Source organism: Sorghum bicolor, chromosome 4 (assembly GCF_000003195.3).
Source record: "Sorghum bicolor cultivar BTx623 chromosome 4, Sorghum_bicolor_NCBIv3, whole genome shotgun sequence".
In the NCBI taxonomy this organism is placed as follows: domain Eukaryota; kingdom Viridiplantae; phylum Streptophyta; class Magnoliopsida; order Poales; family Poaceae; genus Sorghum; species Sorghum bicolor.
Window position 1 is genome coordinate 54,937,089 of NC_012873.2, and position 20,880 is coordinate 54,957,968.

Genomic DNA, 20,880 nt, shown 5'->3' on the forward strand with positions numbered 1-20,880 from the left:
ATATAGCAAAATATGGCAACCAATTTGCTAGCCATACTTTTTATGGCTTGCCACATTTACCTAAAGTTAGTTGTGGTAGACTATGGCTAGCAACTAAACATCATGTAGACGCGCACTTCACTGTGCCCTATCAAACATATATATTGACTTCCAATTTCTTTTGTCTTATCCCTTTATGCCTGAAATAAATAGTTTTCTACTATCAAAATACTTCCTCTATGTATAATTTAGAGGTCGTTTAGAACATAATTGTGTACACAAGAATGGTTAATCAAGATGGAGTTTTCCTTATTTAACCTTGTTAAATAAGGTTAGACACCATTGGAATTCAGTTTGATTGGTTATTGCAATCTCCCGAGCCAGCTGAGATCGATCTTAGACTTGAGTCCTCACAGGCACAATTTTTGGCTATGGCACGGGAGCTAAAGCGTTGTAATGTTCAAATAGCTAGAGAAGGGGGTGAATAGTCTATTTAAAATTCTACAAACTTTATTAAGTAGGTGTGTTAGTAAAACAAATGGAGTAGCAATTCTAGCACTAGCACAACTAAGCTATGCAAGCCACTTATATAAGTCTAGTATAAGGCTAAACACTAAACCGCACCAACAAAGAGAAGACAACACTAAGCTCTACTTCTAAACAAAGAAACAAACCTACACAAGCTAAACTACTAACAATGTGAGCAAGTAAAGTAAGGAGTGAGTGATGATTCTTGTACCGACAATGAAGAGTAGAGTTATATCCACGAATCAATCACAATAACATACACAATATAAAATCTTTGGCAAGAGATGACACAAGATTTTTTACCGAGGTTCACCTGCTTCCCGACAAGCTAGTCTTCATTGTGGCGATGCACCCACTTGATGGATCATAAGCTAATTGGCAATCCAAAGCCAAACCCTCAACGGGTGCCACACATCCACTCACAAGATGGGGATCCTCCAAGCCACGAACAATCCACTAGAGTACTCAATTACGATCTCCCTCATGGAAGGCTCAACAACTCCTCAAAAATCAATCAGTGAGGCTCAAAACAAACTCCAGTTACGAGCTCAACACCTCCGTTGCTCCAAGTCATCTAGGGTGTCGGGAAACACCCAAGAGTATTAAGAAATCCACAGCAAACTCAAGAATCAAGTGCCACTAGATGCAACACTCTAAGCAATGCACTTAAATCTTACTCAATCTCACTAGGATAATCAAGCAAGGGGATAAGTGGAGGGGATGTTCTCTAGCTCAAAGTATGCCTCAAGTATTCATATGTACAAAAGAGAGCTCCCAAAACTGACCACCTTCTATTTATAATGTTTCAATCGAGGACTAGCTGTTAGGGCCTAACTCGGGGGCGTCGGACACTCCGACGCCTGACCATCGGACGTGATCCAGCATCCGACGCTCACCTTCTGCGTGCGTTAGATCGCTACTATGTGTCCCTCTTTGAACAAGAATCGTTAATCGCCAACGGTCACTGGAAACTTAATGCTCCAAGGTCACACCGCATCGAACACGCAGATGCTACGCACCAAACGCTACTCAGTAAGGTTTTGAAACCCTCAAGGTTGCACTGGATGCGTCAGACGAAGAGGCATTAGATGCAGCCCAGCGTCTGACGCGTTCAATGCTAAACTCGCACCCCTATAGTGCGAGTATTGGACGCATCGACACCAGAGCATCAGACACTTTGATGCACGATTGAACCTGCGCCACTCTGCGGTGCACGTGTCAGACACGGGTCCAACGTTCGATGCTGTCTGACCCAGCGTCTGACTCACGTGACTTTTCCAAAACTTTCCTCCGACGCAATGGAAAATATGCATTTTATTTTTCCAAAAGCGCCAAATCACGCCGCCCAAACCCCTCTTTATCTCTCAAACTCCACCTTCTTTGCAAATGTGCCAACATCACCAAGTGTACACCATCATTGTGCATGTGTATTAGCATTTCACAAACATTTTCTTCAAAGGAGATATGATAGCACTTTACTAGATCCTAATGCATATGCTCAAGAATTGACCTAGTAGCACTTGATTGAAGAGACGACTGTGATTTCTCCTCTTGATAGTAGGCTATCTATTCTAAATCTGGTCAATCACTTCTCTACTCATCTTAGACCGGCAAAAGCAAAACCCTATGTTTATACCTTTGCCTCGATCACTTTACTCCTTATCCATCACCATGATCTCCACTTCATGCTTCATCTCTTTGTGATCACGTGTCCACTACTCCATGTCACGTTTCTCCTTCATCACAAGTGTTGCTATGCCTAACTCAAAACACTTACCAAAGGCATTAGCACCTTGGTGTCATTAATTACCAAAATCAAACTTGGGCTTTTAAGCGCGCGCATGCATAGCTCTCTAAATTGTATATGGAGAGAGTATATCATAAAATATATTTTTATAATATACTTATTTTTTATGTCTTACATGTTGTTATATTTTTTATAAAGTTAGTTAACATAATAATAACTTGTATGAATTTTAGGAATTGATTTATTTGAGAACTAATAGAGTAATAAAGAACATTTTATCCACTACCATGTTGTATGTGGAACACTTTCCAAGCAATTTGAATTTCATTCATTGCAAATCATTTACACAAAAAATAAATCCGAGAGGCCACTATTGTGTGGGACCACCAAGAGTAACCTTGCACGGACGGCAAATTTGAACAAGTGCTCTCGTCATTGCAAGCATAAATTTCCTTATTCATTACGGCTCTTTCACAACTGGGTTGATCCTTGATCGCAATACTAAGCAACAAATCTTGAAGATTGCTTGAATTTACCTGACTTGAGTAGAGTTCGCATCGAACATATGAGAATTTAGTGATGAGAAAACCTTGACATTGGGGAATGATGTATCTGCTTGTGGTATGAGCCTATGAGGTTGTCATGAAAGATGAGTTGCAGCGCAAAGAGCTCCATGCTATATGGCAACATGAGGATAGAGGAACCAACCCAAGAACCACATGTATTTGGCTTGTAGATAATCTCCTTGTCTAAGTAAATACTCATGTAGGAACCGATTGTTTGTTCGCAGTATAATTTAACTAGTGGAGTTCAATACCACAACCCACATCATACATAGTATTGATCTAATCAACAATAACCCCTTGACAGGGGCCTCTAGGATACGTTATAGATATCCACACCTAAAGGCTTTTTTATGTTGAAAAACCGTGGGGGAGTTTGAATAAAATTACTGGGGATGTTTATATGAGTGATCTATATACTACTATTATTTCTCAGAAAGAGTCTGTTGGTGCTGAAAGCTGGATAATTGTTGTATTGACAAGTGAGCTCAAACCCTTCTCTAAAGCAACCTGAGCCAATCCAAAGGGATAGGGGATGTTGACATCGTCATGTTCCCAGGCTAAACCAAAAGGCACACATAACCGACACAACCACCAAACACATGACCAAAAGGCACACATAACTCAATCCCATCATAAGTGGTAAATGATGATTGTGATGCAATGACTGAATCCCATCGTAAGGGGAAGATGGTGGGACGCCAAGAGCAGAATCAAGTCTCACAACCTAACAAGCACAGCGAAATCCTACCGAAAGGAGGAAGTAGGCAGGAAAAGGTGCAACCGAGCAAACTTGCATGAGAGGAGAGAGGTTCGTTCGGCCACCTCCCAGGCTACCAAACCTCGCTTGCGGACGTGACAAAAGCACACAGCTAGCAACCAAGGAGACCAAACTTTAGAGAGTATAGGAAGAGGATCAAGGAACAACATTTTGGCGCTTGCTGGTGTTACGCATTACGAAGAGAATGAGACTATGTGGACGGTGTTCCATATGTACTAAGGAGAAAGAGCCAAAAAACTATGGAGGAGATATTGACAACGAAGACAACACGGGTCAATTGTAGCATACTACTATCTTGAACATGTTAACAAAGATAACATGACTTTCATCCAATGATATTGTCGTGTTCCATCAGTATTTGCCCATACAAAGAGCGAAAGAGGGTCCACCGTAGATGAGTATGTGATTTCTAATCAGTCCTTCATTTAGGAATGGACTGATTTCGGGGGGGGCTTGTGCCCCCCCCCCCCCCGCCCCCCGTGGAAGCTTTTTGCAGAAATCATTCTTTTGGTCACTACTTTGTGACAAATTTCCTTTTCTAACATAATAAAGGAATGATATAGTACGTTGAATCAAGAATGGAAGCTTGCTCCCTTTTCTTTTGGGTGCACCAAAAATTTGAGGTAATCATCTACCGCAAAAGATGGGCTCCATTAATGTGTGCTTTTGGTCATGTGTTTGGTACCGGCGTCGGCCTCTGTGTCTGAAGGTGATGGAGGGATTTTTACCATCTCTCTGCAAGGTTACTCTTGTAGGTATTATGGCAATCCATATATTTTCTGGATGGATGCAAAGGTTTCTCGCTCCCTTCCTTTGAATATCATGCCTTCGCTAGTGTTAAAAAAAACTCATTTCAGGACTGTTCGGATCCATGGACGTGATAGTTAGGTGTTATCGATTAATGGCTAATAAAGTAGCTAATTGTTAGCTAGACATCTAGCTAACAAGTAACAACTACTCCCTCCATATCGTAAAAGCCGACGTTCTGGACTTGTGAACCAATTTCGCTAAAGTAGACGTCCTCCGTCGGCAGCCGCTCGCTTGGACGGGACTGCCCCCGGCGCTCGCACCCGTTCAACTACCCGCATGCACGTTCCAGCGCAACTGGCCGCCCGTTCGACTGGCATGCGGTGGTCCCCATGCTCTCTCGGGCTCTCGCGTGCAAGCACGTCGCTGAAAGCGCATCTAGCCGCCTGTTTGACTAGCATGCGGTGGTCCCCACGCTCTCTCGGGCATGCGTGTCTCTTCCTCAGCGCTGAGAAGGAAAAAATTTGGGGAGCAAAAGGAATCGAACCCCGCCCGCCTGCCTCGGACTACTCAAGACAGACCAACCAAGCTATGATGTTTTCTGATTATAGGATACACACATGGATATTTAATAAGGGCAAGGTTGGAAGATTACCTTAATTAATCACTCCTTGGTTAGCACAATTCCTGTCTAAACGTCAGCTTTTTTTAGTATGGAGGGAGTATCTCACAAACTAACTAGACCAACTCAGCTAATAGCAATTAATTGTTAGCTGAACCTATTAGCTAGCTGACTGTTAGGTGCTAGTAGATCCAAACGGGCCCTTCTATTGATATGATTGTAATTCTGTTTGTGCCTTCACGATTAATTCAAATGCCAGATATAATTATATGAGATTATGTGGAAACTTGGCAACTCCCTTCCCATTTAAATCAAGCAAAGGTTGTCTTGGGAATGAGGATTTTTGACTCAACTGTACACATGAAGTGACCTCACTATTCTTTTTTTAATGTCAACTGGGGACCAGGGCAGAGGCTCCCCACTTGGTTATTTTTATTTCATTGATCTAGGCTCAATGCGCATCTATACAATATCATTATTCACAATTAATGATTACATAGGTAAGAAATAGAGGCTTTTATGTACAAAACATCACTCTTTGACTCGGCCAGGAAAATGACTAAACAAAACCTACTGAGGAGTTGCTAAGCCAGTCTATCTATGGCCCTCTTTCTTAACATAATGTCTCCCCTCACTCATGAAGCGGCATGTAACACTAACCCATTATTGAAAATTCGTCTGCTCTGTTTTTTCTATATGTTTGAGAAAGTATAGAGCATCATTCCGTTAAAATGCCTTCGCTATTCGTTGGGTAGTTTCTTTGCGGCCTCTTTCCACCAGTCGTGAATGTGCAAGGGGTCATGATGTGCCTGTGTGAGAGAGATATCAAAGTGCTCCTAGTCCAAGATTTGGTTCCACACCGCTTTGGTGTATGGGCGTAGAAGTGATAGGTGTGGTCTAATCTCCAAGGGCCTGTCGTAGAGAACACAACGTTCCTAATGTGACCGTCGTCTTCTTTTGCAAGTTATCTGTTGTTAGGATTTTGTCTTGAATGAGAATCTACACAAAGACTTTGCATTTATTTTCACGTGTGCCTACCAAATTTGGTTATGCCTGAACCTGTGCCGCTGAACTGAATACGATAAGATGATCGAGTGGAATAGCAGTCATTCCATTTGACATCCATTTCTAAGTGATCGAGTCACGTACGCCTTACTACTAAAATGGTGGAATTTTTCTAGTGTTTTTAAGTAGTAATAAAACACTACTATTAGTCATAGCATATGAGAATCTCACTATACACATTTAGTAGGGAAAGTTTATACTAATTTTTGAATGCTAAACTATCAGAAAAAACCTACATCACTAGGAGAAGTCTAAAATTCTAGTTATGCTAAGAGCATCTGTATATTTTGAATTCTTATCCATAAACAGACAAGGGGCAACAAAGGCCTTGTTTAGTTCCCAAAATTTTTCAAGATTCCCCGTCACATCGAATCTTGCGTCACATGCATGAAGCATTAAATATAGACGAAAACAAAAACTAATTACGCAGTTTACCTGTAAATCGCGAGACGAATCTTTTGATCTTAGTTAGTCTATAATTGGATAATATTTGTCACAAACAAACAAAATGCTACAGTAGCAAAATCCAAAAATTTTCTCAAACTAAACAAGGCAATAAGTTGGCACCAAGCATCTGCTACGTACCTTCTTGTCCTTCTTAGGCAAACACAATCTCCATTGCTTTGCACCATTGTCATTAGCATAAAAACTTGTCGGTGTGTATGGGATTCTTTCATAAGTATTACCGCATTCCAGCGTTTCCACATATGCCAGGAGCAAAGAGATACAACGGAGGTGCTCAAAGGGGTAGAGTTTACGTACGTGTGTTTATAAGGGTGAGTGTGCGTGCGTTGTACTGTGTAATTCTAAAAAAAAAAGAGCAAAGAGCTACAAAAGTGGATATGTACTCAAGCCAACATTGACCTACCAAAGATCCATCAGATAACGCAACGCTGAACCACCAACACACGAATTAAACTTTCTTATATCTTCACATAATATTTGACAGACAGATTTCAATCAGAATGAAACATTCGCTACTCGGGGTACAAAACTCAGAAGTATAGGAGCGTATAGGCAAAATGGCTTCCTCCGAACTCCAAAACTAAGGGCCTGTTTGGAAAAAAGATTTTTGTTTGGCCAAGCAAAGTCTAAGGTCCTGTTTAGTTCCCATCCAAAAAATTTTATCCATCCCATCGAATCTTTGGACACATGCATGGAACATTAAATGTAGATAAAAAAATAAACTAATTACACAGTTTGTTTGAAAATTGCGAGATAAATCTTTTAAGCTTAGTTAGTCCATAATTAGCCTTAAGTGCTACAGTAAACCACATGTGCTAATGACAGATTACTTATGCTTAATAGATTTGTCTTATAGTTTCAGACGAGCTATGTAATTTGTTTTTTTATTAGTTTCTAAAAATCCCTCCCGACATCCTTCCGACACATCTGATGTGACACATAAAATTTTTTCATCTCCAATCTAAACAGGGCCTAAAAAATGTTGTTTGGTTTGAGGTCTGTGCCTGAGAATATTAATGAGAGGGTACATAATGTAGGTGCGCGTTAAAATATCCATGATGTGAGATTAACATATACTCATATAGTTTGATTAACAAACTAGATGATTTAGACTAATATTATTTTTCTTGATTAACTAAGAATAGTTTAATAAAAAGTTAATTACACTTAGTAACTTAATTACACTTTGCAAGCTAATATTGCATGTTTATAATAACAAATTAAGTCTCACATATTTTATAATAGATAGACTAATAGTGACAGATTATTTTTTAAATAAAAAAGACTGATTAAGATGTATTCCATTTAATGGCTAATCACTCTTATTAGGCCAAGCAACTTACGCCTTGTTTAGTTTGCAAAAATTTTCAAGATTCTCCGTCACATCGAATCTTTGGTCGCATGCATGGAGCATTAAATATAGACGAAAATAAAAACTAACTGCACAGTTTACCTGTAATTTGTGAGATGAATCTTTTGAGCCTAGTTACTCCATGATTGGACAATATTTGTCAAATAAAAACGAAATGCTACAGTAGCCAAAAATAAATTTTTTTGCAAACTAAACAAACTCTATCCAAACGGAACACAGGCAGCATCGAAGCCAGACAAAAAAGAAAAAGGCTTCAGGGTCTCATCCAAATTCCAAACGAGCATGACTATAAGTCAAGTGATAAGAGTAAGTTATACATTAATTATCTCGTACTTATCTCTAAAACAATTTCTCTTTTCTATTTTCTCCTCGTAACACTTACTATTTGGACCCACCACTACCTATATATTCGTGCTCAGATTGGTGCTTGCATGAGAGTCAAGTTATCATCCCTATCATCTTTTCTCTCCTCCACATCAGCACGTACCTGCTCTAAAAGCTTAGAAGACCATCTTATGGGGCTTGTCACCATCCCTGAGATAGAACCGGGCATAGGTAGGTTTTCAGGTCTGGGACATCCTCAATAGCCTTGATCAGGGCGGCATCCACAGCCTTCTGGCCATCCTTCTGGAAGAAGCCAGAGACTTGGATGCCTGCAGATTCAATCAAATCAAAAGATATGAAGCATCAAGCATGGTACTCCCACGCTTTGCTCCAACTGAACACTAATAAAGCATCATAACCTCACCGTGATTCATTCCATCAGCGTCAAAATAATCTTACCATGAGCATGAAACATTAGACGAAGTTACAAACTGAACACAGCCAACCAGTCAACTTTACCTTTTCAAAACTATATATACCGAGGAAAATAGAAAAAGTCTACATAACCTCCCAAACTATCAAGGGTTGACTACTTCACCCCCCGAATTATAAAATTAGATATTCTACCCCCTGAACTTTCAAAACCGGTCAAATAACCCCCTAGAGTGGTTTTGGATGGTGGTTTTGTCTTTTTCTTTTTTATTTATTTCCGCTAAAACTTTAAAAAATCATAATAAATCATAGAAAAATCATAAAATGAAAATTTCAATTTTGTTGGTCTTTTGATGAATAGATCTACATAGTGAATATATAATATGGTATACTTTAGTATAAAGTTTTTGTTGTAGCTTTAAATCTATATTTTTCTGTAATTAAATCGAATAATTGATATATGCAGTTCCTATGATCCAAGTGTGGTGAAATTTTTATGGTGGACTCATTATTGTATGCTTGAACTATGGTAAAAGTTTCATACCCAGTGGATCACGTATAACTTAGTTATCAATTTATTTAGCTTTATTCTTGTTAAATCTATGCTTTATTTATAACTAAGTTATACGTGATCCAATGAGTATGAAATTTTTACCATAGTTCAAGCATACAATAATGAGCCCACCATAAAACTTTTACCACAATTGGACCACAGGAACTGCATATATGAATTATTCAAATTAATTACAGAAAAGCATAGATTTAAAGCTATAGCAAAAAAAAGTGTACTAAAGTATATCATATTATATATTCGCTGTGTAGATCAACTCATCAGGAGTCCAAAAAATTAAAATTTCCATTTTATGATTTTTTAATGATTTATTATGATTTTTAAAAGATTCAGCAAAAATAAATAAAAAAGAAAAAAAGACAAAACCACCCTCCAAAACCACTCGAGGGGGTTATTTGACCGGTAACCACTCGAGGGGGTTATTTGACCGGTTTTGAAAGTCATAGTTCGTGGAGTGAAGTAGTCCACCCTAGATAGTTTGAGGGGTTATATAGACTTTTACCCGAGAAAAATAGAAGAGTTTTTTTTTGGACAAGGAACCAAATAAATTATTTAACAGCAACTTGTTGTTAGAACCATTACAGAGTTAATGGTTACATTGTGAAGTGTCGTCAATAAAGGACACTCTTGCTCATGAGGTGGAAAAGAACCGTCACCATTGAAGGAAATTTGATTGGCCCTAATACATGTAAGAGCTTGTCTGGCGAGCCGATCTGCCATTTGGTTTTGTGTACGCCTGATCCTTTTTATAGATGATGTAAATGTCCTGCAAACTGATCTTAATTACTGAGTAAAAGGTTTAACTCTCCAGTCAGGTGAGTGTTTCTGGTCTTGTCCATTTAGGAAGTTTCCATGCTTACATATTAGACGAAGTTATACCCAGGAATGCTGAGCGCGCAGAGGCTGCCACAGGTCGGCATCTCTTGACTTAATATTACATCAGCTGATGATGGAAGCCCATCTGCGTGCTATTTCGTGTCATCAGAAATCCGTACATTGTGCTTATGACAAGCGCCGATGTGTTATGAAAATATAAAGCGTATGTGGCATGATATTTTTATTCAGCTTTCTTACATGATTGCTATAGGTAGAATTACCTGCTTCAGACAATTGCCAATTATTTGCAGGTACATAACATGTCAACTCCAGATAACCATGCTCACTTGCAGGCCCATAGATAACATAAAACATTATACTACAGGTCTATTATTTTATTTTACATAAACATACATGCTGACTGGGAGTTCATAGGTGAATATAGTTCCCCTATATAGTTTCCTAGTAGACTCTGGATTGGTGCTGGTCGTCGAGAAGTTCAGTCATCAGGTGGCCCAAACTCAATGGTAAACCCACCCAGGGCATTGATTCGCTCATGATCCTCGTCAGATATCATATGCCTGGAACCGAACAGCTCTGAGAGAGGAATGTCAGAATGTTTATTTAGACTCAGACGGAGGTCTTGGCCCGAATTGTTGACTTGATGCACTCTGTGGACACAGCATTTGAATTCATCAAACCGGCGAACCATGTCATCATGGTCACGCTGCACCTTGTGATGCTTGCACCACCGATGAATCGATGATACAAGGCCCATAGTGCTTCATCTGACTCCCTTCCCCATCCATATATTTTTTTTGCAAAAAGAGAAAAACTCATCTCCAAGAGTACCCCATGTCCCTTCTTCATCTATTAACAATTGGCAAATAGGCTGACATCATGCGTAGTCTTTGTCGCGCGCATCGCTCTTTCCCACATCATTCTAAAGATGGAAGAGTGTGGGAAACAATAGAGAGTAGAAAAATATTCCTGATGCAAATTTACGAGAAAGAAAGAATATATAAAAGTGGTTACCATAATTTAGAAATAGTATAAGATTTATGATGTAAATTTGTCTTCTATTTTAGGAGTAGATTATTGGAAACTCTTGGAGATGATCTTCTTTTTTTCTTTCAATATTTTTTTAGGAGTTGTAAAACTAAATAATGGGGAGAAAAAAATGAGGTACTCTTAAAGATGCTCCCCTATTTTTTACCCAATAAACGCAGTTTGTAAGATATAAATATATAAGTGCACCGATGATGAATATAATGTAATATATGTTCTCCCTAAGATACTTTTAACATATAAAAGTAAGTGAACTGCTGACGAATGTAAGGTAACATATGCTCCCTAGAATTACATCCTTAGTTTTTCTTATTGTAATAAGAAAAGGATAGCCCAGATCGAGGCGATTAAACCGAGTAATGCACCACGTTTTTTTAGAAAAAAAAACATTTTTTCGTGACCTAATTAATCAGATCCAATCAAATAGGCCCTTTTACAACTACATCAAAATCCCAATCATGATTACTTGATGAGGCCCTTAGCCACAAATTTCATAAGATGTACACCAATTTTTTTTTCAGAAAAAAGGCGTATTTTCCGTGAAGGCGCTAGGCGGTTTCTAGGCGATGACCCACGGCCTAGAGCTTAGGCGAGCCTAGGCTAGCCTAGGCGTTTCAAGACGTTTTCCTAGGCGCTATAGACAAATGCATATATTACATTTAAAAGAAAAAATAAAGTAGGATAGTGGACTTAGATGGGAAAGAAAGGCCCATCAAAAAGTCCAGCCCTCCTTTCCCCACTCCAATCAGCAACTTTATCCATCCGCCTCCCAATTCCAGCCGCATGTCCGTCGCTGCCGGCCTCTGCTTGCGCTTGTCGCCCAGAGCCTCTCTCCTCTCTGACTGTGCTCATTGCCAGGCGCCTCTGCCTCTCCTCCTGGCCACGTGATGATCCGCGCCTCTGCCTCTTCTCGATTGCCGCGACGAGTGGTGCTGCTACCTCTCCTAGCCGCCACGCAACACCCGCCACCCACGCTCCTCCTGACCGCGTTGCAATGCCCAACGCCCGAGCTCCTCCCGACCGCGCCACGACGCCCACCACTAACATCCTACTGGCCGCGCCCGTGGCCCACCCCCTTCCCCCGCTCCCGACCGTGCTTGATGCCTCCACTGCCACCCGCATCACTCAGCGGCTCTGGATCTGGTGGGGACATCGCCTATCCTTCGCCTACCCCCCTAGGCGAGGCGGTGCCTCTCCACCTAGCGTTGAAGCGCGCCGAGGCGAGCCTAGGCGAGCGCCTTTTTGAACATTGTTAAAACTACATCAACTCCAAAAGACTCTCAAAATCATTACTAAACATTAGAAATAGAGATTGGTAAAAGTTACTCTCCAACAATTAGTCTAAATGGTTAGGTAAATATAACTATTTTAAATTTTTCGCTAGCAAAAAATATAAGATAAGAATGTCTCTTTAGAATATGCACGAGATATAAAAAACTTGCTGAAGAGTGAAAAGATAAATATAGAAAGCACTTAGCCACAAGTTTCAGAAGATGTATACTTGCGGAGGACGAATTGGTGCAGAAAGAGCGGCGAATGTGCTGTGCGCATCCAAACAACTGCCGCTTGGAAGCATCGCCAGTTAGGTTGATGTGGGGACGAACTGCTGCGAGGAGGCGGTTGCCTAGGATCAGATCTCCGCAGGCTTCACCCGAGCAGGCAGCCGCTGGGAGAGCTAAGCGGGATCTGGCTGATGCTTCACGGGCAACACGGGCGAGCATGGACGCCAAGGGTGCCATCGGCTTGATTGGAGGAGCTAAAACTGATCGGAGGTAGATCCAAGGAGAATTCTTATATTTTAATATTTTTTAATAAATATTTTAATATTAGCCCACTCAGAAAATATATTTTGCATCATGTAGCTTTATAGTCGCGTCGTATGCGTTGGCGCGGCAAGATATAACATATTTGATAGTGTTTCCGATGTGAAAAAGCTTGTCGCGCGACTCTCGCTGGCGTGACAGTATTGTCTTTCGCGCCACCGGGAGTGACGTGACAAGATCGAACTTTTGAAAAATTATAACTCTTTGGTACGATGTTGGATAAATATAATTTTTATACAAAAATTGTAGATATCGATGAGGTCCACAACTTTCTAGTTTTAAGTTTTTTCATTTGACGACGCTAATGTGCTCAAAAAATTATATTCATCACCATAATAATATCGTACTTCCACTCGTCGTATTAGAAAATTAATGTCTTTTTTGTATGTTGTCAAATGAAAACACATTTTATAATAAAATTATAGCTCTCATCTACATGTTTATAGTTTTAAGTTTTTACATTTAAACTTATTAAGATATTGAGTAAATAGTATAAAGTCTTAGCAACTTACTATTTTTCTACGTCTGAACTGAACGTGCAATGCTACTATTGCCTGACCCTGACTTCGGCATTATTTTTTTTATTTTATTTTGAAGGATAAATGGATAATAATCATGAAACCTTCTAGCAAGACAACTGAATCTTTTTACAAGAAAGCAAGAGATCAAGAAACCTTCTAGCAAGACAACTGAATCTTTTTACAAGAAAGCAAGAGATGAAGGATAAAACACTGATACAGTTCACACACGGATAGTACCATTCACTTAAAACATGTGAGTTCTTTTTTTTTTATTTGGTGTTCGTAGAATACCAACTCCATCTAAACAATCTAGCCATGTATGACATGGATATATTCTCCAAAATTATTATAGGTTATAATATTTAATCTGTGTTGCCCTTTCCGGTGCTTAATTTTTTCCAGAAATACCCGGGGCAATCCTTTCGGTCATGATGATGCAAACGACAAAGCCAGTGTGAAACTATTGAAACTTCGGGCTTCGGCTGCGCTTGCTGAGACAATTCCAGCCGCAGCTTGCTGCTGCATCTGTATAGCTCGGCGAAACATACAATTGAGCAGGTGGAGTTATGAGCATATTTCGGCACTACTTGTAGAATATTTTCCGACCGGCAGCATTACTTGGTGAATATTTTTTTAATAGACTGAACGTTAAGAGACTCGAATGATAGCAAAATCACCAGATATTCAGCAATTCAAACAAAATGAGAACTCAAGAAAACACTGACATACCCAAAGAAACAAAAGCCGATAGTGCAATGCCGAACCACCAACAAGGATAAAACTTTCTTAGATCTTCTCATAATATTTGACAGGCAGACTTCAATCAGAATGAAATATTCGCTACCCGGGGTACAAAACTCTGAAGTACAAGAGAGCACACAGGCAAAACGACTTCCTCCGAACTCCAAAACTAAAAGCTTAGAAGACCATCTCATGGGGCTTGTCACCATCCCTGAGAGAGAACCGGGCGCCAAGATAGGTTTTCAGCTCTGGGACAGCCTCAATAGCCTTGATCAGAGCAGCATCCACAGCCTTCTGGTCATCCTTCTTGAAGTCAGGCAGAGACTTGGATGTCTGCAGATTCAAATGATATTTAGCACAGTAAGTACTATGTGGAGCATGAACGAAAAAGAACGTATCATGTTACTCAAACACCTACCTCCTTCTCTGTCTCAAAAAGCTCGCCCTCGGTCTTCTTCGCCTTCTGCTTCTTCTCCCTGGCAAAGTACTTGTCATCAAACTTTGCGACATCAACACCAGAGATGTCAACCTTGGTGGATGTAGCAATGACATAGGTCTGGTTCACACGGCGGATCGGCACTCCATTGATCTTGAAAGGCCCTGAAAGATAACAAAAACGTTGAGAAACTAATGACAGGAAATCAATAACAAGTAGAACAGGATAGGAAAAAAATACAACTCTTTTGCATGCATGAACTGAGGCATACAAGCTGCACGGTAGGGTTGTAATGGTAAACATAATCATTTAATAACTTAACTAAAAATAACTTTTATAAATCCAAACATTCCAAGAAATCTTCGTTTACATTACTTAAACTATATGATTCAATTGTTTCCAGCCGGTTAAAGACATGAGAATGCAGATAGTGAACCCTGACAAAGAAAGGAAACTTATATATGCACAAGTACAACAGTCTATTTTTTAACCATGTGATAGTGCCATCAAAGAACACAAATACAGGTTACATAGTCCAAACTGGATGCGGAGTCCTTAAAAACTCGGTTCAACTATGCAAGTAATGTATATTCAGATTACTTAAAAATTCACCTAAGTTAATGTCCAGCTGCAAGACAAATATTATTCCAATTGCTAATATATACACCATGCAACAACAGACTGATAATATAATTCCGAGATTGAGCTAACCAGCAGAAACATTTACAACTAATTTTTCACTGATTAAGAATAAACTACACATTTTTTAACTACGGATAGATATAGATCGACACCAAGGCTTAGTTGTCTTTGATTAGGAGCAGCGGCGCGACCGACCGCAGGACCACACCAAAGGGAGAAGTGGAGCAAGCGTGGCTCACCAGAGACGAGGAGCAGGCCGGACTTGAGCTGCTTGAGGAACACCACTCTCTTCCCCATGAAGCGCCCCGCGAGGAGGATCAGCACCGTACCGGGCGTGATGCTCGACCTGAACAAACGAAGGGCGATTGGAATCAAATCTCCACGCAAAATACACACGAACACCACGCGGGCTGCGGCTTGAAGGAATGGCTTCGGCACCTGAGCTTGGTGGGCTTAGGCTTGCGGGTGCTGGGGACGCGGGGCTTGACGTCGTCGGCCGGGTAGAACTTGGGTTCCGCGGCGGCGGCGGGCTTCTCTGCCTTGGGGAAGGCGCCGCCATGCTTGGCCTTGATGGCCCACAGCCCACGGCGGTGGTACGCGTGCGACCTCGACGCGCGCTTGATGCCCATCGACAGCTTCGACGTCGGCGCCATTGGATCGGAGCGGTGCGAGGCGCTGCTTCGGCTCGGGGACTGGGGGCGGCGGCGGGCGAAGAATGGAGGCGAGGGTTTGCTCACGGCATTTATACGTGTGTGCGGCGGCGTAGAGGTGGAAACCCTAGGTACTTGGGCTCCTCTGCGTGTAGTAGTGGGCCTAAATGTTGAGGCCCATACGCCTCTCGTGCGGGTGACGTTTTAGACGAGTTCACAGCCATTTTAGAAGGCAAGGAAATAATTTTGTTACTGTGAAATATTCTGCAAGTATAATTTCTGAAAATATTTTGCGCTCCAAACAGAACCTTGACAGTACCTTCACCGTGTTTGGATTTGAAGTTCGTAAGGCAAAGTTTCAAACAGGCTCTTCACAGTGCCTTCAGCGTGTTTGGGTTTGAAGTTTGGAAGGCAGAGGTAAATGTAGTTTTCTTTTTGGTAAAAATTCTAGGAAGTGGTTCTCGAGCACTATGTAAAAAAATAGTCACACTAAATGGGGCCTGCTGCTGCCTTGACCATTACTGATAATATATAGAACACGGCTATGACTGTCAAATCGCATTGATATCTTGAGCTTTGAACTATGATTGCGCTTCCTCATGATTCTCGGAGAACAATTCGGAACTGATACAACACTTGGCACCACATTCAGTAGAAGCAAACACGGAAGAATGTCATATGGGCAGAAGTTATCTCATCACAAAAATTCGATGTTATGTAAATAAATGTATGCCTTGTCATACAAAACTTCCACGACATGGACACTGCCACACTGGTAAACAAAATCTGCGCTTGCTGAAAGGAGTTCCTGGTGCTTCAGGTTCAGGACTTTGACAGGGTCTCGATCAAAGCGCAGTTACTCCCCTTTCCAGAGCTCAGCAAATTCATCAGGCTCCAGCGTGTTCTCCATCTCGTGCATCTTCCTCCTCACCTTGGCCTTCACCTTCTTGGCATATTTGCCTGCCTTCTGCCTCTTCTCTAGTGCACGGATCTGATAGAAACCAAAAAAGACGTGTCAGAAGAAACATTGAACATGGCACAAAACGATTTGTTGACAATATCAGATGTAGACAATGCCAAGTCCTCAAATAAACACCACTAGCAGATGAGCAATTATTTAGACTACAACGAACTACACACTACTGTGAACTTGAAGCAAGTGCACCAAACATAAGTAATAAATGTTTTTCATTCTTAGCTCCAACTTAAGGAAACAGGACAGCACAGTGTTGTATACCACAAGTGCAATTCATCCAAAATAGTTAGCGGTGTGCACTGTGTTCTACTGTATACTGATATGGACATGCAAGCATAATTCTCAATGCCTTAAACACAACGTTAGTGCCAAATTTAGATAAAATCTCGTTCTTGGATAGTTCCAACAATTCCTCATTCAAAACTGCACTATGACTTCCATATAAGTGTTCTGTCTTCTGTGGGAGAAATTGTGCTTTATCACCTGGCTCACAATTTTTCTAACACTAAAACTGAAAGAATTAAGGCTGTTTGGTTGGTGGCCTGCCAGGAAACCTCAGCCCCAGGCGCTGGAAATCCAATGCCTGGGGTGGGAGAGCTGCCTGGTCCAGGCAGGTTTGCCTGGGTGCAAACCAAACTGGCCACACAGTATCAGCGAGTAGCCCTTGATGAAAAGTTATTAACCTAGGTTGCCTTTATAGTAGTAGTAGCACCTACAAATATATTCAAACTTATGAGAAGTACTCGACATCAGAACATTGAATTAACATACCTGATTGGGGGAAATGTAGTATGGGTTCTCATACCATGTAGGACCACCAAAACTACCACCAAATATTTTGATTGGATTCAAACAGAACCTGGGGCCAACCTACATAGAGCAATCCAAGCACAAATTATTATTTAGACCAAACTAGGAAGCACGTGAAGTATCCATACAGAAGCTCAGTGCAATTATACCTCAATAAGTGTCATTTTATCCAGACCACCTTTATCAACTTTATCAATCTCATTGTGGGGAACCGAAATCTGCCAAAGTAGGTTGGTTTATAAAATTCAAAATGGTGCTAAGACATGAACTTTGCATTGCGCATGCACAAAAAAATGAACCTAACCCAAATAAAAAATCAATCTGACAAATGGAGATAGATAGATCACCTGATAGTTTCGAAACCAAACATGGCCATCCACAATTGAGAAGGCAAATACATGATCATGGAAAGGTTTTGCTTTACGGTGATCTTTAGGAGTAGCAAATATCTGCACAAGTATAGGTAATGATTTCACAATCATGTTTTACAAGAATCTTCTACTTTCATACTTTGTAAGAAAAAGTTGGTTTGATAGTATAATTAGCAGTATTAACTTCATACACCATCTTTTTGGTTTACAGTGAGCAATGGAAATGCAAGATTAGATAGAGCGCGCAAGATGTTCTTATGTTGCCATCGTTTTTAAAAAAACAACTAGAGCCAACATATGGTAATCTTCAGTGCTTGTGGATTAAAATCCAGCAAAAAGGTGATACAATTGGATTTTAGAAAACTTGCACATTTACCCCTGCATTAAACCAGTCTGCTCTTTTACTACAGGGTGTCGCAATTACAAAGTGGAGTTTGACCCTGTTGTATGTTTGCAAAATCCTCTTAGATTTTAATCATTAGAAACCAAGCTGTTTTCATACCAAAGCAGCACGGGCAAATCTGGATAATTGGACAGATCAGTGTTACATACCTGAGTTATCATTTCCTTCACAAGCTTCCAATGAGGTTGCTCATCAAAATTTGTAGAAAATGTAAGAAGTGGCCTTGACCCTTTCAGATGGTTACCAGTAAGCTTCAACTCCTCCATGGTGTGAACTACAGTAAACATTACATCATGATTAATCGTTAACTCATGACAAAAGCATACAGATTATTGAGTTGAGTGCATAAGACAGCAAAAGTGTAAGTATTATTTGGGTCATAGCATACCAGCATTAACTAGAAATTTCACTGATGGTCCTCCAGGAGACTTGACCATCCAAAGGTAAAGATCCTTCTGTTTTCTGCACTGTAATACATGAAGGAAAAAACTTCAGCCACATAATTCATTAAGCTAACAGAACTGAAAAGTGTAATGCATACATATATTGAACAATTATAATTGTGGGATGGCGTATGTCGCAGATGCAGTAAAAAATAACGGCCCTTGCCCAGTAGAGAATTTGGCACCAGTGCAAAATGGGGGTTGCTTACTAGCCCAGAGAACATTCATAGAATGAAAACATGGACCAAAGCCAAAGCTAGAGATTTGCATTGCGCCACTGACTTACACAGTGTAAGATAGTGCGAATTTACACAGCTTGTTCAGGCACCAAGTAAGCAACATGTCAATGGTAACAAAATTCCCACCGTGCGGGGTGGAAGCATAGTAGAAGAGCTATACCTCGAAGAAGAGGCAGCTGGAGCAGCTCCTGAGCTCGAGCAGCTCGTTCAGCGCGCTGCCCTTGCTCTGCTTCGACTCGACCTTGCTGTCCTTCTTCGCGTGCGGGAGCAGCGACAGCACGTCCTGCATCAGATGCCGATACCTACGCGGAGCACACACGAGTGAATGAAATCACCCACCACATGAAACGACTCATCAAGGCACTGCAAGGGGGAAAAAATAACAGGGAGCACTCACCTGTACGTGATGCGGCGGGAGCAGGTGATGAGCACCTTCTCCCTGTTGCGGAACGGCGCCACCGCGGCCCCGTCGCCCGCGGAGGCGGCGGGCTCGGCGTCGGAGGCCGGGTCCTTGAAGCCGAAGAGCGTGCGCTCCGGGCGCGCCGACGCGGAGTCGTCGGGCTTCTCTGCGCCGGCCGCCTCTGCCGGGGCGTCGGTGCGCTTCCGCTTCTTCGCCATGGCTTCCGCGTGGGCTCGAAAGCGCGGCGGCGGCGGCGAACGGTTAAGGCCTGAAGGGAGCAGCAGGCGCGGGGACGCGAGCACGACGGTGAGCTAGGGTTTAAGCCACTCGGGCCTGGTTGTTTAGACTTGAATTGAGACAGACAGAGGCATGCGTCAAGTAGGCCTGATGGGCCAGATTTGTCTAGCAGGCCGAAACGGTCCTGTAAGTAGGCCGGCCCATTATTCATAAGCTGTTTGGAACCAGACTACCAGAGCCCCGGAGAGGCAGCGCACACGAGAGAAGCAAAGCGTTTCGAGGAAGAGAACGATCCAATAATCCCATACCGGCGAGCAGAGGATGCGCGCAGATGTGTGGATGGCATATATAGGGGGCGGGGTGCAAGCGTTGGACCTTGCCTTAAACTAATGAGTAAGGAAAACAAAGCGATGCGGTGAGAGCCGCACGCAGTGCGGGGTCAAAACCTGCACCGCAATTTTTGAAGGGGAAGAGGCTGGCGCGGGTATTGACACTGCCCTACTTTGCAGGACTTGCCTGTGCGGGCCTCCCCACCCGCCAAAGCAAAATCTAAAAATTAATTTATATTATATGCAATTATGGTTATCTTTATAAAATTTAATATTATAAAATAAATTGTACAAATGCTACTAATAAAAACTTATAGATGAAATTAAAAGGTAAATAATGGATGATTCACTAGCCCGTAGAAGTAGAACAATTTGTGAGGCCCTGGGGTGATTTTTTCAATCATCCATCGCTTATTCTTGTTCCGTTCATACGTGTCTCTTGCATTTATAGGACTTCTACATGTGGACACAAGTAATAAATATAGATTATTTAGCTAGAGGATAATTTGCGAGACAAATCTTTTGAATCTATTTAGTCTATTAGGCCAGTCTTAGTAAGAATTTCACCACGATGTCATACACATTTATTAGAGCGCCATGTCAGCAAAACTGCACTTTTTGTATGAAACGAAGAGGAGAGAGAAGGAAGTAGTTTCACCATGGTGAAACTCCGCGGACGTTGTTTCCCACGCGGTGAAACAAGATGAAATCTCCACTGAGGGCCAGATCGTTTCACCATCTTGCATGTAATCCAATCATTTTGTAGCAATTAAATGCTT

The 20,880-nt window shown here is 41.4% G+C and overlaps 2 protein-coding genes across 2 annotated transcripts; both read right to left on the minus strand.

Annotated features, from left to right (window-relative positions):
* On the minus strand, window positions 14,173-16,082 carry LOC8055433 (60S ribosomal protein L6-3). The gene is made up of 4 exons (XM_002454049.2): window positions 15,682-16,082; window positions 15,483-15,589; window positions 14,584-14,765; window positions 14,173-14,498 (listed from the first exon to the last, which is right to left on the minus strand). Exons 1-4 carry the CDS (start codon window positions 15,894-15,896, stop codon window positions 14,343-14,345), a joined length of 660 nt encoding a protein of 219 aa, XP_002454094.1. The 5' UTR covers window positions 15,897-16,082; the 3' UTR covers window positions 14,173-14,342.
* LOC8055434 (ribosome biogenesis protein BRX1 homolog 1) lies at window positions 16,463-19,873 on the minus strand. Its single transcript, XM_002454050.2, has 8 exons — window positions 19,533-19,873; window positions 19,296-19,437; window positions 18,842-18,920; window positions 18,603-18,727; window positions 18,027-18,128; window positions 17,829-17,897; window positions 17,641-17,739; window positions 16,463-16,884 (listed from the first exon to the last, which is right to left on the minus strand). Exons 1-8 carry the CDS (start codon window positions 19,751-19,753, stop codon window positions 16,750-16,752), a joined length of 972 nt encoding a protein of 323 aa, XP_002454095.1. The 5' UTR covers window positions 19,754-19,873; the 3' UTR covers window positions 16,463-16,749.